This window comes from Geotrypetes seraphini, chromosome 2 (assembly GCF_902459505.1).
Source record: "Geotrypetes seraphini chromosome 2, aGeoSer1.1, whole genome shotgun sequence".
Lineage (NCBI taxonomy): Eukaryota > Metazoa > Chordata > Amphibia > Gymnophiona > Dermophiidae > Geotrypetes > Geotrypetes seraphini.
In genome coordinates, this window is record NC_047085.1 from 70,410,223 (window position 1) to 70,428,368 (window position 18,146).

At 48.7% G+C, this 18,146-nt stretch overlaps 1 protein-coding gene across 1 annotated transcript in view; it reads left to right on the plus strand.

Annotated features, from left to right (window-relative positions):
* RIDA (reactive intermediate imine deaminase A homolog) overlaps positions 1-17,594 on the plus strand; it is a 65,691-nt gene extending 48,097 nt beyond the window's left edge. Inside the window, exon 6 of the mRNA XM_033934547.1 lies at positions 17,146-17,594. Within this exon, the coding sequence (XP_033790438.1) occupies positions 17,146-17,214 (69 nt within the window). The 3' untranslated portion in view covers positions 17,215-17,594. The remainder of the gene's footprint in view (positions 1-17,145) is intronic.
* The last annotated feature ends 552 nt before the right edge of the window (positions 17,595-18,146 follow it).

Sequence of the window (18,146 nt, forward strand, 5' to 3'; positions counted from 1 at the left end):
TATCAATACAGAGTACTACCATTCGGCCTGGCCTCATCTCCCAGAGTGTTCACCAAGTGCCTGGTAGTGGTAGTGGCAGCTCTCCGAAACCATGGTCTTCAGGTATTTCCCTACCTCGACGACTGGCTCATCAAAGATTCCACCTCTCAAGGCGTTATTGTAGCGACCCAATGGACTACCTGGTTCCTACAAAGTTTGGGATTCGAAATCAACTTTCCCAAATCTCAACTTCAGCCCTCACAGAATCTACAATTCATTGGAGCTGTTCTGGACACTGTTCAACTCAGAGCATTCCTTCTACAACAACGTCTGGAAGCTCTTCTTCAACTCTGTCATACAGTGTCTTCCCGCTCTTCCATCTCAGCAAGATACATGAAGATACATGGCCTCCACAGTACACGTGACTCCTTTTGCCAGACTTCACCTCAGAATTTCTCAGTGGACCCTGGCATCTCAATGGATGCAAGTTTGCAATCCTCCTTCTCGACACATTTCAGTCACTCCTTCCTTGAAGAAGTCTCTCCGTTGGTGGATGCTCTCTTCCAATCTTTCCAGGGGCTTGCTTTTTCAAACGCCACCTCATCAGTAGGTCCTCACGACAGACTCTTTGACCTATGCTTGGGGCGCTCATCTCGATGGTCTCCGTACTCAAGGCCTCTGGACCAGTGCGGATCGTCAGTGTCATATCAATCAGTTGGAACTCAGAGCGATCCTCAAAGCTCTACATGCTTTTCAACATCTACTTCACGACACAGAAGTCCTCATTTGGATGGACAACCAAGTCGCCATGTATTATGGCAATCCGCCACAACACCTTCCTCAAAGCTGTCTACATTCAAGGGGCAAAGAATTACTTAGCGGACAACTTGAGTCGTCTACTGCAACCTCACGAATGGACTCTCCATTCCTCGCCTCTTTGCCACATTTTTCACAGTGGGGAACACCACAGATAGACCTCTTTGCAGCTCCCCACAACTGCAAACTGCCTTAGTTCTGCTCCAGGATATACTCTCCTCACCACCTCGAGGCAGATGCTTCTCTTCTGGAATGGATGAATCTTTTCCTCTACGCTTTTCCTCCATTCCCTCTTATTCTCAAGACTCTCGTCAAATTGAAGAATGATCATGCCACCATGATTCTAATCGCTCCTAGGTGGCCAAGACAATCCTGGTACTCCCTTCTACTTCAACTCAGCAGCAGGGAGCCATACCTTCTACCAGTTTTTCCTTCTCTGCTCACACAGAGTCAAGGATCCCTGCTTCATCCCATCCTGCAGTCTCTACACCTGACAACCTGGTACCTCTCAACATAACCCCTCTTCAGTTTTCTCAGTCTGTAAGAGACATTTTAGAAGCTTCTAGAAAGCTTACAACTAGACAATGCTATCACCAAAATGGACTAGATTTTCTGCATGGTGTTTTTCTCATCAGGAGCCTCAGCATTCCTCCTTATCTTCTGTTTTGGACTATCTTTTGCACTTATCCAATTCTGGCCTCAAGTCTACATCTATACGAGTCCATCTCGGTGCAATTGCGGCTTTCCATCAGCCTATTGAAGGAAAACCCCTCTGCTCATCCAGTGGTTTCCAGATTTATGAAAGGACTTTTCAATGTCAACCCTCTCAAACCGTCTCCTGTGGTTTGGGACCTCAATGTTGTCCTTACTCAACTCATGAAGCCTCCATTTGAACCAATTGATAAGGCTCATCTGAAGTATTTCACTTGGAAAGTGGTTTTTCTCATTGCCCTCAGTTCTGCTCGACAAGTCAGTGAGCTGCAAGCTTTAGTTACTGACCCACCATTCACGGTGTTCCATCATGACAAAGTTGTTCTTCGTACTCATCTGAAATTTCTACCTAAAGTGGTCTCAGAATTTTTATTTATTTAGATTTTTATCCCGTCCTCCTAGTAGCTCAGAACGGTTTACAAGTAAGCATTCACAATGGAGTGAATTGGACATACAAGATTATACAGTAGATTTAAATACTTGGACATACGAGACTTTACAGCAGTGTAAATATAGGGACTATACAGCAAATTAAGAACAGTAGTTTAAATATAAGTAGTTTAGTTTAGATACAAGTTATTTGAGTATAGGCTGAGAGTGGACTATACAGAAATTTAGGCAGAAGATTAGAATGGAGAAAGAAGAGTAGAGGTGGGGTTTAAGAGTTTGGGTGTAGACTGAGGGTGACCTTTAGTTGAAGAGGAGGATCTTTACCGTTTTCCAGAATGTCATTAGTGAGTTCTGTAGTCTGAGTTGAGGGGGGAGTTGGTTCCAGAGTTGGGGAATGAAGTGGTTGTAGGAGTGCTTGCAGGCGGTTTCTGAGAGGAGGGACCTTCCGGGGAGAATGCATAGGCGTAGCTCCATTTCTGAGCGGAGGGTGCGGGTGGAGATGTAGATGGGTAGCTTGGATTTTATGTAGGAGGGGGTGGTGGCATAAATTCTTTTGTGTGCTATTGCCAGGGCCTTGAATGCACAGCGTTGGCTAATTGGGAGCCAGTGTTCAGCGCGTAGTGCTGGGGAGATGGGATCATGGTAGTTGAGGCTGTATAGGAGGTGGATAGCTGCATTTTGGACCCGTTGGAGGCGCTTGAGATCTTTTTTGGTTATTCCATTAAATAGGGAGTTGTAGTAATCCATTCTGGAGAGGACGTATGCATAGAGGAGTTGGGCTAGGTCAGGTGTGGAGATGTAGGGTTTGATTCTTCTCAGTTGGCGGAGGTAGTAGAAGGAGGTGGAGACTACTTGGGATATGTGGGTGGATAGGGATAGGTGTTCGTCTAAGGTTACTCCTAGGCTGCGAACTTGATCTGTTGCCGTTAGTAGAGTGGAGTCCCATGATAGTGTTAGGCGTGTGTATTTGGTGTTTTTGTTCCTGATCCATAAGAGTTCGGTCTTAGAGGCGTTCAGTTGTAGTTTGTTGTTTCTCATCCAGGTTTTCATGTCAGAAGCAGTGTTGGAGGTTAGCAATTTGGGACAATCGGTTTTCGCCTAATGGGAGGAGCAGCTGGATGTCATCGGCATAGGAGTGGATTTTAATGTTGTACTTTTGCGCTATATCAATGACAGGTCTGATGTAGAGGTTGAATAGGAGGAGGGATAGAAGGGCGCCTTGGAGAACGCCATATTTGATAGGCTTGGGGTTAGATTTGTGCGTCCCTAGTAAGACAGTTTGGGTCCTTTGGTGGAGGAACGAGGTGAACCATTGGAGGGCAGAGTCCTTGATTCCAAGGTCATAGAGTCTGGATATGAGGAGGTGGTGGTCAACCGTATCAAAGGCAGCACTGAGGTCAAGTAGGACTAGTAGAGCATCGCTACCTTTGTTTAGTATTGACCAGCTGTCATAGATGATATCTAGGAGTACTGACTCTGTGTTGTGGCCTGTTCGGAAGCCGGATTGAGCAGGGAATAGAGCATCGTACTTCCAGTGTTTTTTCCAAAGCCTCATTCTCACCCTGGAGAATCAGCTCTTCATATTCTGGACTGTAAACGTGCTTTGGCCTTCTGCTTGGAATGCACCAAACCACACAGAACTGCTCCTCAACTTTTTGTTTCCTTCGATCCAAATAAGTTGGGCCATCCTATTTCTAAGCGTACCATCTCCGACTGGATGGCGGCTTGTATCTCTTTCTGCTATGCCCAGGCTGTATTACCTCATCACAGTAAAGTCACAGCCCATGAAGTCAGAGCAATGGCAGCTTCAGTAGCTTTCCTCAGATCTACACCTATTGAGGAAATTTGTAGAGCTGCTACTTGGTCCTCGGTTCATACCTTCACTTCTCACTATTGTTTGGATACTTTCTCCAGACGGGATGCACAGTTTGGCCAAACAGTATTACAAAATTTATTCTCCTAAATTGCCAACACTCCCACCATCCCATTCTGGTTAGCTTGGAGGTCACCCACTAGTGAGAATACCTGCCTGCTTGTCCTGGGATAAAGCAATGTTACTTACCGTAACAGGTGTTATCCAGGGACAGCAGGCAGCTATTCTCACAACCCATTCACCTCCCCTGGTTGGCTTCTCTGCTAGCTATCTGAACTGAAGAGACGCGCCCTGCACTGCAAGTCGATGACGTCACCCATATGTGAGATTATCCCAGGACAAGCAGGCAGGTATTCTCACTAGTGGGTGATGTCATCCGACAGAGCCCCAATACGGACATCTTGCAAGCATGTCTTGCTTGAAGAAACTCAGAAGTTTCGAGATGCCCGCACCGCGCATGCGCCAGTGCCTTCCCGCCCGATGTACCGGGCGCGTCTCCTCAGTTCTTTTCTTTCCGCGGAGCTGAGAAGTTCTCTTCATTCTGCGCTGACTGAATTTCAGTATATTTGCCTTCTTTATACCGCGTTTGTTTCTTTGAAATTATTTCAATTTTATTTTATATTTTCTAAAAAAAAAAAAAAAAAAAGTTAAAATTATTTCTTCCGGCGGTTCGGCCGGGCCGGCCTCGTGGCTGCAGCCTAGCGCCTTCGACCTTGCAGCGTCGATTTTCCGTCCTATGTCCCGGCCAATCACCGGCTTTAAAAAGTGCAGCAAGTGCCAGCGTGCGATTTCGTTGACGGACCCGCATCGACGCTGTCTTCAGTGTCTTGGTCCAGAACACGTTCCGAAATCGTGCCGGCCTTGTTCCACGCTCACTGCGCGCTCGTTTAAACGGCGCTGCTTGCTCTGGGAGTCGATGTTTAAGTTGGAGACTGCCAAGGAGCCGTCTGCTTCAACTTCTGCTGATGTTTCGCCGGTCCGTTCGAAACCTGCATCGACGACTCCTGCATCGGGCATTGTGAAGCCAGCATCGTTCACACCGACTTCAGCATCGAGTTCGACGCCGGTGCCTGTCTCCGTCTCCTCGGTTCAGGTACTGCCTTCCACTGTCCCTCCGGTGGTCATCAAAGTGCCTAAAGCTAGCAAGCAGAAGCACTTGGCCACAAAGGAGCGCGAAGACCGTGCTGGAGGACCCCCTTTCGGTGCGGATCCCTCCATATCGGCTTCGCTGTGATCCCTGCTAGAAGCTCAGTTTGTCGAGCTTATGCAGTCTATGGGACCCCGGCTTATTGCCTCTATTCAGGGTGACCTCCCGGTCCCGGGGGGCGGACCGCCCCCTCCCCCTCCTCCTCGTCGTTCGATCTCTCTGCTCGACGAGGAGGATCGGAGGAGAGCGGCGGAAGCCTCCAGGCGGGCTTCCTTGGGTGATATGCCGCCTTTGGAGCCCATCACGCCTCCTCGGCATCAGGGTGCTAGGTCGGCCTCTGATAATCGGAGTCCTGGGCATACTGCATCGCAGGAAGAGTTCTTTCGCACTCCATACCAGACCTGGGTGGCGCTGCGTGAGTCCGCCTCCTTGCCACCTCTGCGATCCACTGCATCTAGTCCTATCCATTCCTTGGAGGCTTCGGGGGATCGTGCGATGCATAGAAGATCTCGTTCCCCATCCCGTCACCAGGAGGGGCATCGTTCTCGACACTCATCTCGACACTCCTCACGGCATTCGGAGGTGTCTCCGCAAAAGAAGATACATCGTATGGGATACTCCTCGTCGGATTTATCCCCGCCTGAGGGACCGGAGTATGAGGAACCATCTACCTCCTATTCTCCTTGCCGCTCCCAGCTCTCTCTAGACCATGAGGCTTCCACTTCTTCTAGTCCGTCTCGTCGGCCGGCGCTGGCGGACCAACTGTCCTTTTCCTCCTTCCTCCGACAAATGGCGGATGACTTGGATGTGACTTTGGACACAGGTTCTCGATATTCTAAGGAGTATCTGGACACCATGCATTTGCCTCACCCTCCGGCGGAGACGCTCCGGCTTCCTCTGCATAAACTGCTGGACCAGACTTTTATGCGTTGTTTTGAGACACCGTATTCCATCCCTGCAGTTCCCAGTAAGTTGGATGCTCGATACCGCATCGTCCACCACAAGGGGTTCGAGGGGGCTCAACTATCTCATCAGTCCCTTCTGGTCGAGTCCTCCCTCAAACGATCTCATCCCTCCCAAGTCTACGCCTCAGTACCACCGGGCCGAGAAGGGAGGACGATGGATAAGTTTGGTAGACGTATCTACCAGAACTCGATGATGGCGACTCGGGTGCTCAATTACAATTTTTTCTTCTCTTCATATTTGGATTTTTTCTTGCCGGTGCTCCGCAAGTTCATCCCTTTCATCGATGCTCAGGCTCGATTCGAGTTTGAAGAGGTAGTGGCGACCCTTTCCCAGTTACGCCTACAGCTGATGCAATCCTCCTACGATGCCTTCGAGCTCTCGGCACGCGCCGCGGCCTGTTCGGTCGCCATGCGTCGCCTAGCATGGCTTCGTACCATTGATATGGACCCGAACCTCCAAGACAGACTTGCAAATGTGCCTTGTGCGGGGGCGGATCTGTTCGATGAGTCGATCGAGACTGTTACTAAGAAGCTTTCGGACCATGAGAAGTCCTTCCAGTCTATCCTACGGCCTAAACCAAAGCCTCAACAGTCTCGCCCCACTAGGCCGCCGTTGATTTACCAGCGTCGGTATCAGCCGAGGCAGGCTCCCCCTGCGAGACAACCTGCAAAGAGACAGCCTCCCCAGAAGCCTCAGCAGAAGCCTCAGATGCCGGCTGCACCCAAGGCTAATCAGCCCTTTTGACTCTATCCCAGGGAGCATAACCAACCTCGTTCTGTCTCCCCCCGTTTTTCCCATTGGGGGTCGTCTCCATCATTTTTGTCATCGATGGGAGAGCATCACCTCGGACCTTTGGGTCCTTACCATCGTAAGAGAGGGATACTCTCTTCATTTCCAACGGGTCCCTCTGGACCATCCGCCAAGAGAGTATCCTTCAAACTTGACGCAGACCGCTCTTCTTCTTCAGGAAGCTCAGGCTCTGCTTCGGGCTGTCGAGCCGGTCCCTTTAGCTCAGCAAAACCGGGGGTTTTACTCCCGGTACTTCCTTGTCCCGAAGAAGACGGGCGACCTGCGTCCCATTTTGGACCTTCGAGTCCTCAACAAGTTTTTGGTCAAGGAGCGGTTCCGTATGCTGACCCTTGCTTCTCTCTATCCCCTCCTCGAGCAGAACGATTGGTTATGCTCTCTGGATCTCAAGGAGGCCTACACTCACATCCCCATTCATCTGGCCTCCCGCAAGTTCCTCAGATTTCGGGTGGGACATCTACATCTGCAGTATCGAGTGCTTCCATTCGGCCTTTCATCGTCTCCCAGAGTCTTCACGAAGTGTCTGGTGGTGGTGGCCGCTGCACTCCGGAACATGGGTCTTCAGGTGTTTCCATACCTCGACGACTGGCTCATCAAGGCCCCGTCAGCTCCAGAGGTCATTTCGGCGACCTTGACTACCATTTGTTTCCTGCAGAGCTTGGGCTTCGAGATCAACTTTCCCAAGTCGCATCTTCAGCCCACCCAGTCTCTCCCCTTTATCGGGGCGGTCCTGGATACCATCCAACTTCGAGCATTCCTTCCTCCTCAACGCATGGATGCTCTCCTTCTGCTCTGCCAGTCGGTGTCTTCTCGCCGATCCATCTCAGCGAGACACATGATGGTCCTCTTGGGCCACATGGCCTCTACAGTTCATGTGACTACATCTCAGAATTCCTCAATGGACCCTGGCATCTCAGTGGACTCAGGTGTCCGAACCGTTATCCCGTCACATTGTAGTCACTCCTGCTCTACGGCAGTCTCTTCTCTGGTGGATGACCTCTTCGAATCTATCCAGAGGTTTGCTGTTTCACACTCCTTCCCACCAAAAAGTTCTCACGACCGATTCTTCAAACTATGCCTGGGGGGCTCATCTGGATGGTCTTCGCACTCAGGGGTTCTGGACCAGTGCGGAACGACTCCATCAAATCAATCTTCTGGAGCTCAGGGCCATCTTCAATGCTTTCCAAGCTTTTCAGCATCTGCTTCACGACATGGTGGTCCTTATTCGCACAGACAATCAGGTCGCCATGTATTATGTCAACAAACAAGGGGGCACGGGCTCGGCCCCTCTTTGCCATGAAGCTCTTCGGGTCTGGGATTGGGCTGTGCGCCACAACGTCTTCCTCAAAGCTATCTACATTCAGGGGAAGGACAACGTCTTGGCAGACAAATTGAGTCGTCTTCTCCAGCCTCACGAATGGACCCTCCATTCCGACCCCCTGCATCAGATCTTTACTCAGTGGGGGACGCCTCAGGTAGACCTCTTCGCGGCCCCTCACAACTTCAAACTGCCTCAATTTTGCTCCAGGATCTACACTCCTCATCGCCTAGAGGCGGATGCATTTCTACTGGAGTGGGGGAATCGATTCCTGTAAGCGTTTCCTCCTTTTCCTCTCATCCAAAAGACTCTGGTCAAGTTGAGATCAGACCATGCCACCATGATTCTGATTGCTCCTCGGTGGCCCAGACAACCTTGGTACTCCCTTCTACTTCAACTGAGCAGCAGGGAGCCAGTACTTCTTCCAGTGTTTCCTTCACTACTTACTCAACATCAAGGTTCACTACTTCATCCCAACCTGCAGTCTCTCCACCTGACAGCTTGGTTCCTCTCAACGTAACCCCTCACCAGTTCTCCCAAGCAGTGAGGGATGTCTTGGAGGCTTCCAGGAAGCCTGCTACCCGACAATGCTATTCCCAAAAATGAACTAGATTCTCTTGGTGTATTTCCAATGCCACGGAACCTCAGCGAGCTTCCTTATCCTCTGTGTTGGACTATCTTCTACACCTGTCGCAGTCTGATCTCAAGTCTACCTCTATACGAGTCCACCTGAGTGCTATTGCGGATTTTCATCAGCCCCTACATGGGAAACCTTTGTCTGCTCATCCTGTGGTTTCCAGATTTATGAAAGGACTTTTTCATGTCAATCCTCCTATCAAACCTCCTCCTGTGGTTTGGGATCTCAATGTTGTCCTGTCTCCATCTCATGAAGCCTCCGTTTGAACCTCTCAACAAGGCTCCACTTAAGTATCTCACCTGGAAGGTGGTTTTTCTGGTGGCCCTCACGTCTGCTCGCAGGGTCAGTGAGCTTCAGGCCTTGGTGGCGGACCCACCTTTCACAGTATTCCATCATGACAAGGTGGTCCTCCGCACACACCCGAAATTCCTGCCTAAAGTGGTCTCTGAATTTCACCTCAACCAATCCATTGTGCTTCCATTGTTCTTTCCAAAGCCTCATTCTCATCCTGGAGAATCAGCTCTTCACACTCTGGACTGTAAACGTGCTTTGGCTTTCTACTTGGATCGCACCAAACCACACAGAACTGCTCCTCAACTTTTCGTTTCCTTTGATCCAAACAAGTTGGGACGACCTGTATCGAAGCGCACCATCTCCAACTGGATGGCGGCTTGTATCTCTTCCTGCTATGCCCAGGCTGGATTATCCCTTCCTTGTAAGGTCACAGCCCATGAGGTCAGAGCAAAGGCAGCCTCTGTAGCCTTCCTCAGATCGACACCGATTGAGGAGATTTGTAAGGCTGCCACTTGGTCCTCGGTTCATACTTTCACCTCTCATTATTGTCTGGATACTTTCTCCAGACGGGATGGACAGTTTGGCCAACCAGTGTTACAAAATTTGTTCTCTTAAGTTGCCAACTCTCCCACCATCCCATTGGGGTTAGCTTGGAGGTCACCCACTAGTGAGAATACCTGCCTGCTTGTCCTGGGATAAAGCAATGTTACTTACCGTAACAGTTGTTATCCAGGGACAGCAGGCAGCTATTCTCACGTCCCACCCACCTCCCCTGGGTTGGCTTCTCAGGCTAGCTACCTGAACTGAGGAGACGCGCCCGGTACATCGGGCGGGAAGGCACTGGCGCATGCGCGGTGCGGGCATCTCGAAACTTCTGAGTTTCTTCAAGCAAGACATGCTTGCAAGATGTCCGTATCGGGGCTCTGTCGGATGACATCACCCACTAGTGAGAATAGCTGCCTGCTGTCCCTGAATAACACCTGTTGCGGTAAGTAACTGTGATTTTTGTTAAATGAAACAGTACATAAAACATTGTACTGCTGTCCTAACCAGAAATTAACTTGCTGAAATTATTTTGTTATTTTGGTATGGATAGTAGAGAAAGCTAAGCCTGCTCGAACACAGATAAGTCACTCCAATGATGGGTTTCAATGAATCAGCAGACACCCATAAAACATATGCAGGTGCATATGTATATATGCACCCCTGTTAAGTTAAGGCTTTTAGTTCAGCTTGCCTGTCTGGCTGAATCTGGTTTCATGGTTCATAGAAATAGACGGCAGATAAGGGCCCACGGCCCATCTAGTCTGCCCACCTTAATGTCCCTCCCCTACCTTTGCCCTGTGAAGAGATCCCATGTGCCGATCCCATTTGGCCTTAAAATCAGGCACGCTGCTGGCCTCAATCACCTGTAGTGGAAGACTATTCCAGCGATCAACCACTCTTTCAGTGAAAAAGAATTTCCTGGTATCACCTCGTAGTTTCCCGCCCCTGATTTTCAACGGATGCCCTCTTGTTGTCGTGGGACCCTTGAAAAAAGATATCTTCCTCCGCCTCGATGCGGCCCGTAAGATACTTGAACGTCTCGATCATGTCCCCCCTCTCTCTGCGTTCCTCGAGCGAGTATAGCTGTAATTTGTCAAGCCGTTTTTCGTATGGTAGATCCTTGAGTCCCGAGACCATCCGGGTGGCCATTCTTTGCACCGACTCCAGTCTCAGCACATCCTTGCGATAATGCAGCCTCCAGAATTGCACACAGTATTCCAGGTGGGGCCTCACCATGGATCTATACAATGGCATAATGACTTCCGCCTTACGACTGACGAAACCCCTTCGTATGCAGCCCATGATTTGTCTTGCCTTGGACGAAGCCTGCTCCACTTGATTGGCAGACTTCATGTCCTCACTGACGATTACCCCCAAGTCTCGTTCTGCTACCGTTTTTGCTAGGATCTCGCCATTAAGGGTATAAGACTTGCATGGATTCTGGCTGCCCAGGTGCATAACTTTGCATTTTTTGGCATTGAAGTTGAGTTGCCATGTCCTAGACCATTGCTCCAGTAGTGCATCATGTTGTCGGGCACTGAATCTTCGTCTGTTGTGCATTTGCCCACTACATTACTCAGTTTGGCGTCATCGGCGAATAATGTTATTTTACCTCGAAGCCCTTCTGCCAAGTCTCTTATAAAGATGTTGAATAGGATTGGGCCCAAGACTGAGCCCTGTGGTACTCCACTAATCACCTCCATCATTTCGGAGGGGGTGCCGTTCACCACCACCCTTTGGAGCCTACCTCCAAGCCAGCTCCCAACCCATTTTGTCAATGTGTTACCTAATCCTATAGAACTCATCTTGCTCAGTAACCTGCGGTGTGGTACGCTATCGAATGCTTTGCTAAAGTCCAGGTACATGATGTCCAGGGACTCCCCAATATCCAGCTTCCCCGTTATCCAGTCAAAGAAGCTGATCAGGTTGGATTGGCAGGATCTCCCCTTAGTAAATCCATGTTGTCGGGGATCCCGTAGATTCTCTTCATCCAGGATCTTATCTAATTGGTGTTTGATTAGAGTTTCCATTAGTTTGCTCACTATCGATGTTAGACTCACTGGTCTGTAGTTTGCTGTCTCCATCTTTGAGCCTTTCTTGTGGAGTGGAATGACGTTAGCCGTCCTCCAGTCCAACGGGACGCTGCCTGTACTAAGGGAGAGGTTGAAGAGCGCGGACAGTGGCTCCGCCAAGACATCACTCAGCTCCCTAAGCACCCTGGGGTGCAGGTTGTCCGGCCCCATTGCTTTATTAACCTTGAGCTTTGACAGCTCACCGTAGACACTGCTGGGCGTAAACTCAAAGTTACTAAACGGGTCAACTGAGCCAACCCTTGTCTGTAGCTGAGGGCCGAGCCCTGGCGCTTCTCGGGTGAAGACTGAGCAGAAGTATTCATTTAATAGATTGGCTTTTTCCGAATCCTTTTCCACATAGTCTCCGTCTGGTTTCCTAAGACGTACAATCCCGCCTGAGTTTTTTCTTCTATCACTGATATACCTGAAGAAGGATTTATCTCCCTTCTGGATGTTCTTTGCTAGAGACTCCTCCATGAGGAATTTAGCCTCCCTGACTGCTGTTTTGACGGCTTTTGATTTGGCCAGGTAGTCTGCTCTAGAGTCCTGCTTCCCTGATTGTTTGTAAGAGATGAATGCTTTTTTCTTCTCCTTGATCAGGTCTGAGATCTCCGCAGTAAACCACTGTGGCTTATTGTTCCTTCGCCGTTTACTTACTGATTTTACATAGCGGATGGTTGCTTTCAAAGTCGACCACATGTCTTCCACGTTATCGGTTTCTTCTTGGCTTTGTAGCGCCTGGTGAACGAAGTCTCCCATTTCTTTGAAATTTGTGTCCTTGAATTTGAGGACTTTGGTTAGTGTAGTAGATTTAGTGAAACCTTTCCTGATATTGAACCATACTATGTTGTGGTCACTGGAGGCCAATGTGTCGCCCACCGAGACCTCTGTGACACTTTCTCCATTGGTAAGTATCAGGTCCAGTATTGCCTGATCCCTTGTCGGTTCCAACACCAGTTGCCTGAGGCTTGCTCCTTTCATAGAGTTTAATAGCCTCCTGCTGCTGCCGGAAGCAGAGGTAAGTGTAACCCAATCCACATCAGGCATGTTGAAGTCACCTAGCAATACTGTGTCCCCACGCAAGGTGATATTTTCTATATCTTCGATTATTTCCATATCCAGGTCATCCTGTTGTCTTGGGGGTCTGTAAATTACGCCAAGATACAAGCATTTGTCCTTCCCTCTGGCCAAATTAACCCAAAGGGATTCCCCAGTATACTGGACATCTGAGATTCTCGTGACCTTAATGTCATCTTTAGTATATAATGCTACACCCCCTCCCTTCCTACCCTCTCTGTCCCGGCGAAGCAAGTTGTAACCCGGTATGACCATGTCCCACCTGTGGGAGTCTGTGAGCCAGGTTTCGGATATCGCCACCACATCCAGGTCGGCATTCCTTATTTCTGTTTCCAATTCTAGGATCTTGTTTCCTAAACTGTGTGCGTTGACGTACATAGCCCTCCATGTTATATTTTTGTTATGTCTCAGTGGGGATATTCCTGTTTGAGCTATTTGAACACCTTTAGCATTGTTTGTGTTATTTGTGCTTTCCTGAGGCTCAGAACCACAATGTGTACTCCCCATATACCCAGAACTACAGTGTGTACTCCCCCTAGACCCGGAATTACAATGTGACTCATAAATATGATGTGACCCTACTCCCGACTCAAGTGTGTGCACTCACCCCTGACCCAGAATTTCGGTGTCTACTTTCCTCAGCCTCATAAATGTATTGGCATTTTAGTTCGCCTGGTATGTTGTTTGTGCCTGTACCCTCCCCCGACTTACCTAGTTTAAAGCCCTGTGGAGTAGGCGGGCTAGGCGGTGTCCAAGGACATTCTTCCCTCTTCTGGTTAGGTGTAGCCCGTCGTGTCCCTGTAGTCCTTGCAATGATTCTCCATGGTGCAGAAACCCGAAGTTCATTTCCTTGCACCATCCTCGCAGCCAGTCGTTCGCCCTTTGTATTCGATCCTCTCTGGCTCTGCCCTTGCCCCTCACTGGGAGAATCGAGGAGAAGACTACCTGCGCATCCATCCTCCTCAGCTTCTCCCCCAGGGCCCTGAAGTCTTCAGGTATGCTGTCGGGGCTGCTCCTTACGGTGTCGTTGGTTCCGACGTGGATTAGAACCATGGGGAAGTGGTCTTGGGGCTTGATGAGTCTGTCAATGCAAGCAGTGACATCCCGGATCCTGGCCCCTGGCAAACAGCAGACCTCTCTTGATTGTAGGTCTGGTCTGCAGATTGGTCCCTCGGTGCCCCTCAGCAGCGAATCTCCGATGACCACCACTCTGCGCTTCTTAGGGGTGGGCTGTACTGTTGATTCCGGAGTTGGAACCGTCTGCTGAACAACTACTTGTAGCTCTTTCTCCGGACCTTCCTGTAGCAGCTGATATCTGTTCCTCAGGGCGATATGAGGTGTCGATGTTGAGCTGTCCTGTATGGGGGAAAAAGAGACAGAGTTAGGGCCTCTGCATTTTCTTGTGGAGGAAGTCACCAACTGCCAAGAGTCAGCGTCTCCAACCACTTCCTGCATTCCGGTAATTTGTCTCAAGGTGGTGGTCTTGTCAGGTTCTGTCCCATAAGCTACCTGTTGCTCTGGCCATGCAACCCTGTTCCTTTACAAAGAGTACTTAGGCCAAAGCCACTCAATCATACTATCACAACAAATATTTCACTTTCAGGACGCTAAGTTTTTTTTATATATGGAGATACCTAACAAAATAATAAGACTAGAAAGGATCAAAGTGACTTGAGAGGAAAAATGGTAAGTGGTATGTTAGACCCAGAGCTATAGACAAGTTTGTTTTTTTTAATTAAATATTCTTAAGAATGGCATCCTGAAGTATCTCTTCTTATAGGGCTTTTCTGCCAACTTCCATTTTCAGTGTGTGGTCACAGGGAGTAGAGCACAGGTCTTCAAAATTTTAAAGAGAAGGGCCATATAGAGCAGTGTTCTTCAACCTTTTTACACCCGTGGACCGGCAGAAAAAAAAGAATTATTTTGTGGACCGGCAAACTACTAGGACTAAAATTTAAAAACCCCATTTCCGCCCCATCTCCGCGAGTCGGTCCCCACAAATCATCTGATCCCATCCACACAAGCCTCAGTTATGATTTTATATTGAATGTATTTTATTAAAGTATAAAAAGAAGCAATATTCTGTACAATTGTCATTTTACAAATACAAATAATTCAGAGCAGGATCAACAAAACCCTTGTCTCCCCTCCCCTTCACATATATCCCCTCTACTATCAAGAAAACTGAACAAGCCAAATTATTACAGAATGCTACACAGAAATATCATGCTAACAGAATACTGCAGTCACACATGACAGGAATAGTTTTAGGGGAGTGCAACTAGGGCAACTGCCCCCTGGTCAGAGAGCGCCATAAGCCAGCTGGAAGCTAAAGAAGCACTGCCTGGGCTTTGCAGTCCCCAGTTATGTCTAACACCAGCTCTAGCAGGATATATATTTCAAATCTGATATATTCTAATCACAAAATAGAAATAAAATTATTTTTTTCTACCTTTTGTCATCTCTAGTTTCTGCTTTCAATCTTCTTTTCACTCTCTTCCTTCCAGCGTCTGCCCTCTCTGTCTCTTTCTTATGTCCCCCCCACTGTCTTCCAGATTTTGCCCACCCCCAAAGCCAGCCAGCTCTGCCACCTCTCCATTTTTTTCTCTGTCACCACCCCATCCCCTATGCTCTGGCATCTCTCTTTTCTCCTTTCTTTCCTTTGCACCCCATAGTCTGGTATCTTCCCTTCCCTGATTCTCTGGCATCTATCTCCTTTCCTTCCATCTTTCGCTCCCCCTCCATGCTCTCACATCTCCCCCTTCCTTTTCCCTTAGTCTGGCATACCTTCCTCCTTCCCTCCAAGCCCTGGCATCTCCTTTCATTCCCTCCCTCATCTTCCTTCTCCCTCCAGCTGGGTACCGCAACACTCTCCCCTGCAGCTCTGGACTTCCCCACACCTGCTCTCCCAAAATTGCCATGCTTTGGTTCCTCTTTTTCCTTCCTCCCTCCCCCCGCGGCACCATCAGCTCTTACTCCCTCTAACGCCGGCCCTGCAGCTCCGGACTCCCCTCCCCCCTTCCGGATCGCTATTATTTTAAATGTTATAGCGGCGGCGCTGTATCCATCAGTGGAGACGTCTAACCTCGGCCTGCCCCGGAACTCTTACTGCAGCAGCCGCCCGTCTAGGCAGGAACAGGAAGTCACTGTTGCAATAAGAGTTCCGGGGCAGGCTGAGGTTAGACGTCTCCACTGATGGATACAGCGCCGCCGCTATAACATTTAAAATAATAGCGATCCGAAGGGGGGGGGGCAGGTGTGGGGAAGTCCGGAGCTGCAGGGCTGGCGTTACACCAATGAGAACAAGGGGCGGACCGCCCCCCACTTAATACGCCACTGATTACGGGGATCATGAAAGGAGCCGCCGCTGCTGCATCTTAGGCGATCAGGGCAGACCGCCACCGCTTCCTCTCACCTCCGCTCAAGTGAGCGACACCAGAAGAAGCATGAGCGACGCCACTGAAAATAGTGAGCGATCGCTCATGCACTCACCTTAGAGGGAACACTGTCCCAGACTCTGATAGTGGTTTTCTCCCCTCCCAGCAGCTCTTCTTACGTCCCAGTGCAGCGATTCACGAAGGCAGCCTCGGATCCTTTGTTGGGTCGCGCCGCCTCTGAGGAAAGAGGAAGTTGCATCATCAGAGGCAGCCGCGACTCAGCAAAAGCCCCGAGGCTGCCTTCGTGAATCGCTGCGCTGGGAAGTAAAGGAGAGCTGCAGAGAGGGGAGAAAGCCACTGTCGGAGGCTCCCCAAGATCTCTCCAGCCCAGCGCACGCTTCACATGTTGATCTTGCCGGCCCTGCGCGGACCGGCAAAAATTTCCTGCGGACCGGCGGTTGAAGAACTGTGATATAGAGCACTTATTCACCATTAGGCGGAATGGTAGGAAAGGATATGGCAGATAGAAACATTACTGCTACTGTATTTCTCAGAAGTTGGCAACCTTGTCATGATCCAGGAAGCCTTATCCCTTGCTTTCCCCTCTGTTTTCTTCTTTACTACCTTTCTGGTCTTCTTTTGCTCTCATTCACTCCCTTCTACTCATCCTCATCCCATCTCATTGGTCATAAGCTCACAAAATAAACTGGTGCTAGTTACCAAGCCCCTTTGCTCCTTATGAAAAGAATGAAGCTGCTTTCATGTATTGTATGCAGCCTAAGGAATGATTGAGTATGGCCTGAAAAAATATCTCTTTAGGCCATAGTATGGAAATCCTGGTGTAGAAGCCTAGACTACTTCTTGTGACAAGCTCATGTGGGAAAACATGACAATTGGTAGCTATGTTTATGGTACTCAGCATTCACTGGAAGTTTGGCACATTTGCTAACCCTGGTTTAGTTATAATATGCAGCTTAAGTGATGGTATTGGCCAAAAGGCCAGAAACTAATACTGACATTTATATTGTGCCTACGACACTTGTTCTTTTATGGTGGCAGCGTTTGTGTTTAGAATTAAGTGAAGACTTAGTATAAAAACATCAAAACCACAAATCTATTTCTCTCTTTCATCTAGGAAGGACGAATTGAAATTGAAGCAATAGCAGTCGTGGGCTCCATCGTGGATGCAACATCAGCACTATAAAAATTTAACCCCAATCTCTGATCTTGGGATGTTCATCTTTACCTTCTTTATGTTCCTAGAAAGATGACTTGTTTTTTTTTTTGAGCAATGGTTTGAATTTGGTTCATGCTCTCAAAAGCAAGATCCCCCTCAAATATGGCAGGATCATATTCAACTCATCTCTCCATTTTGTATTCTAACGCAACAGAAAATGTAATTCCAGCAATCTAATGTTTCTTTGTCACTTTTTTTAGGGTATTCTCTATTTTGATTGCTTGAATAATCTGAAAGTGCCTTGTGAAACTTGGTTCTGATGTCTGCCAATCACTGAGGTCTACACTAACAACCACTCAGATAGTAGATTATAAGTTTCTTAAATAAATAAGTATGGAAAATGATGACCTTGGATTTTTGGATACATTTTTCCTATTCTGTGGAACAATGTGAATATGTTTGTAGCATCCAAAAAAGACGGCGAAGATCTCCAAAGGGACCTAACACTGGAAGAGTGGGCCAAAAAGTGGCAAATGAGCTTTAACATAGGGAAATGCAAGGTCATGCATGTAGGAAAAAAGAACCTGATGTTCACCTACAAAATGGGGGGATCACTGCTAGGGGTAAGTAACCTTGAAAAAGACCGGGGAGTGATGGTAGACACAACATTGAAGGCATCGGTACAGTGCGCCACAGCCTCAAGGAAAGCAAGCAAAATGTTGGGTATCATTAAGAAGGGTATCGCGACCAGGACGAAGGAAGTCATCCTGCCACTGTATCGTGCAATGGTGCGCCAGCATCTGGAGTACTGTGTCCAGTACTGGTCGCCGTACCTCAGGAAGAACATGGCAGTACTTGAGGGAGTCCAGAGAAGAGCAACTAAATTGATAAAGGGTATGGAAAACCTCTCATATACTGACAGATTGAAAAAGCTGGGGCTGTTCTCCCTGGAAAAGCGG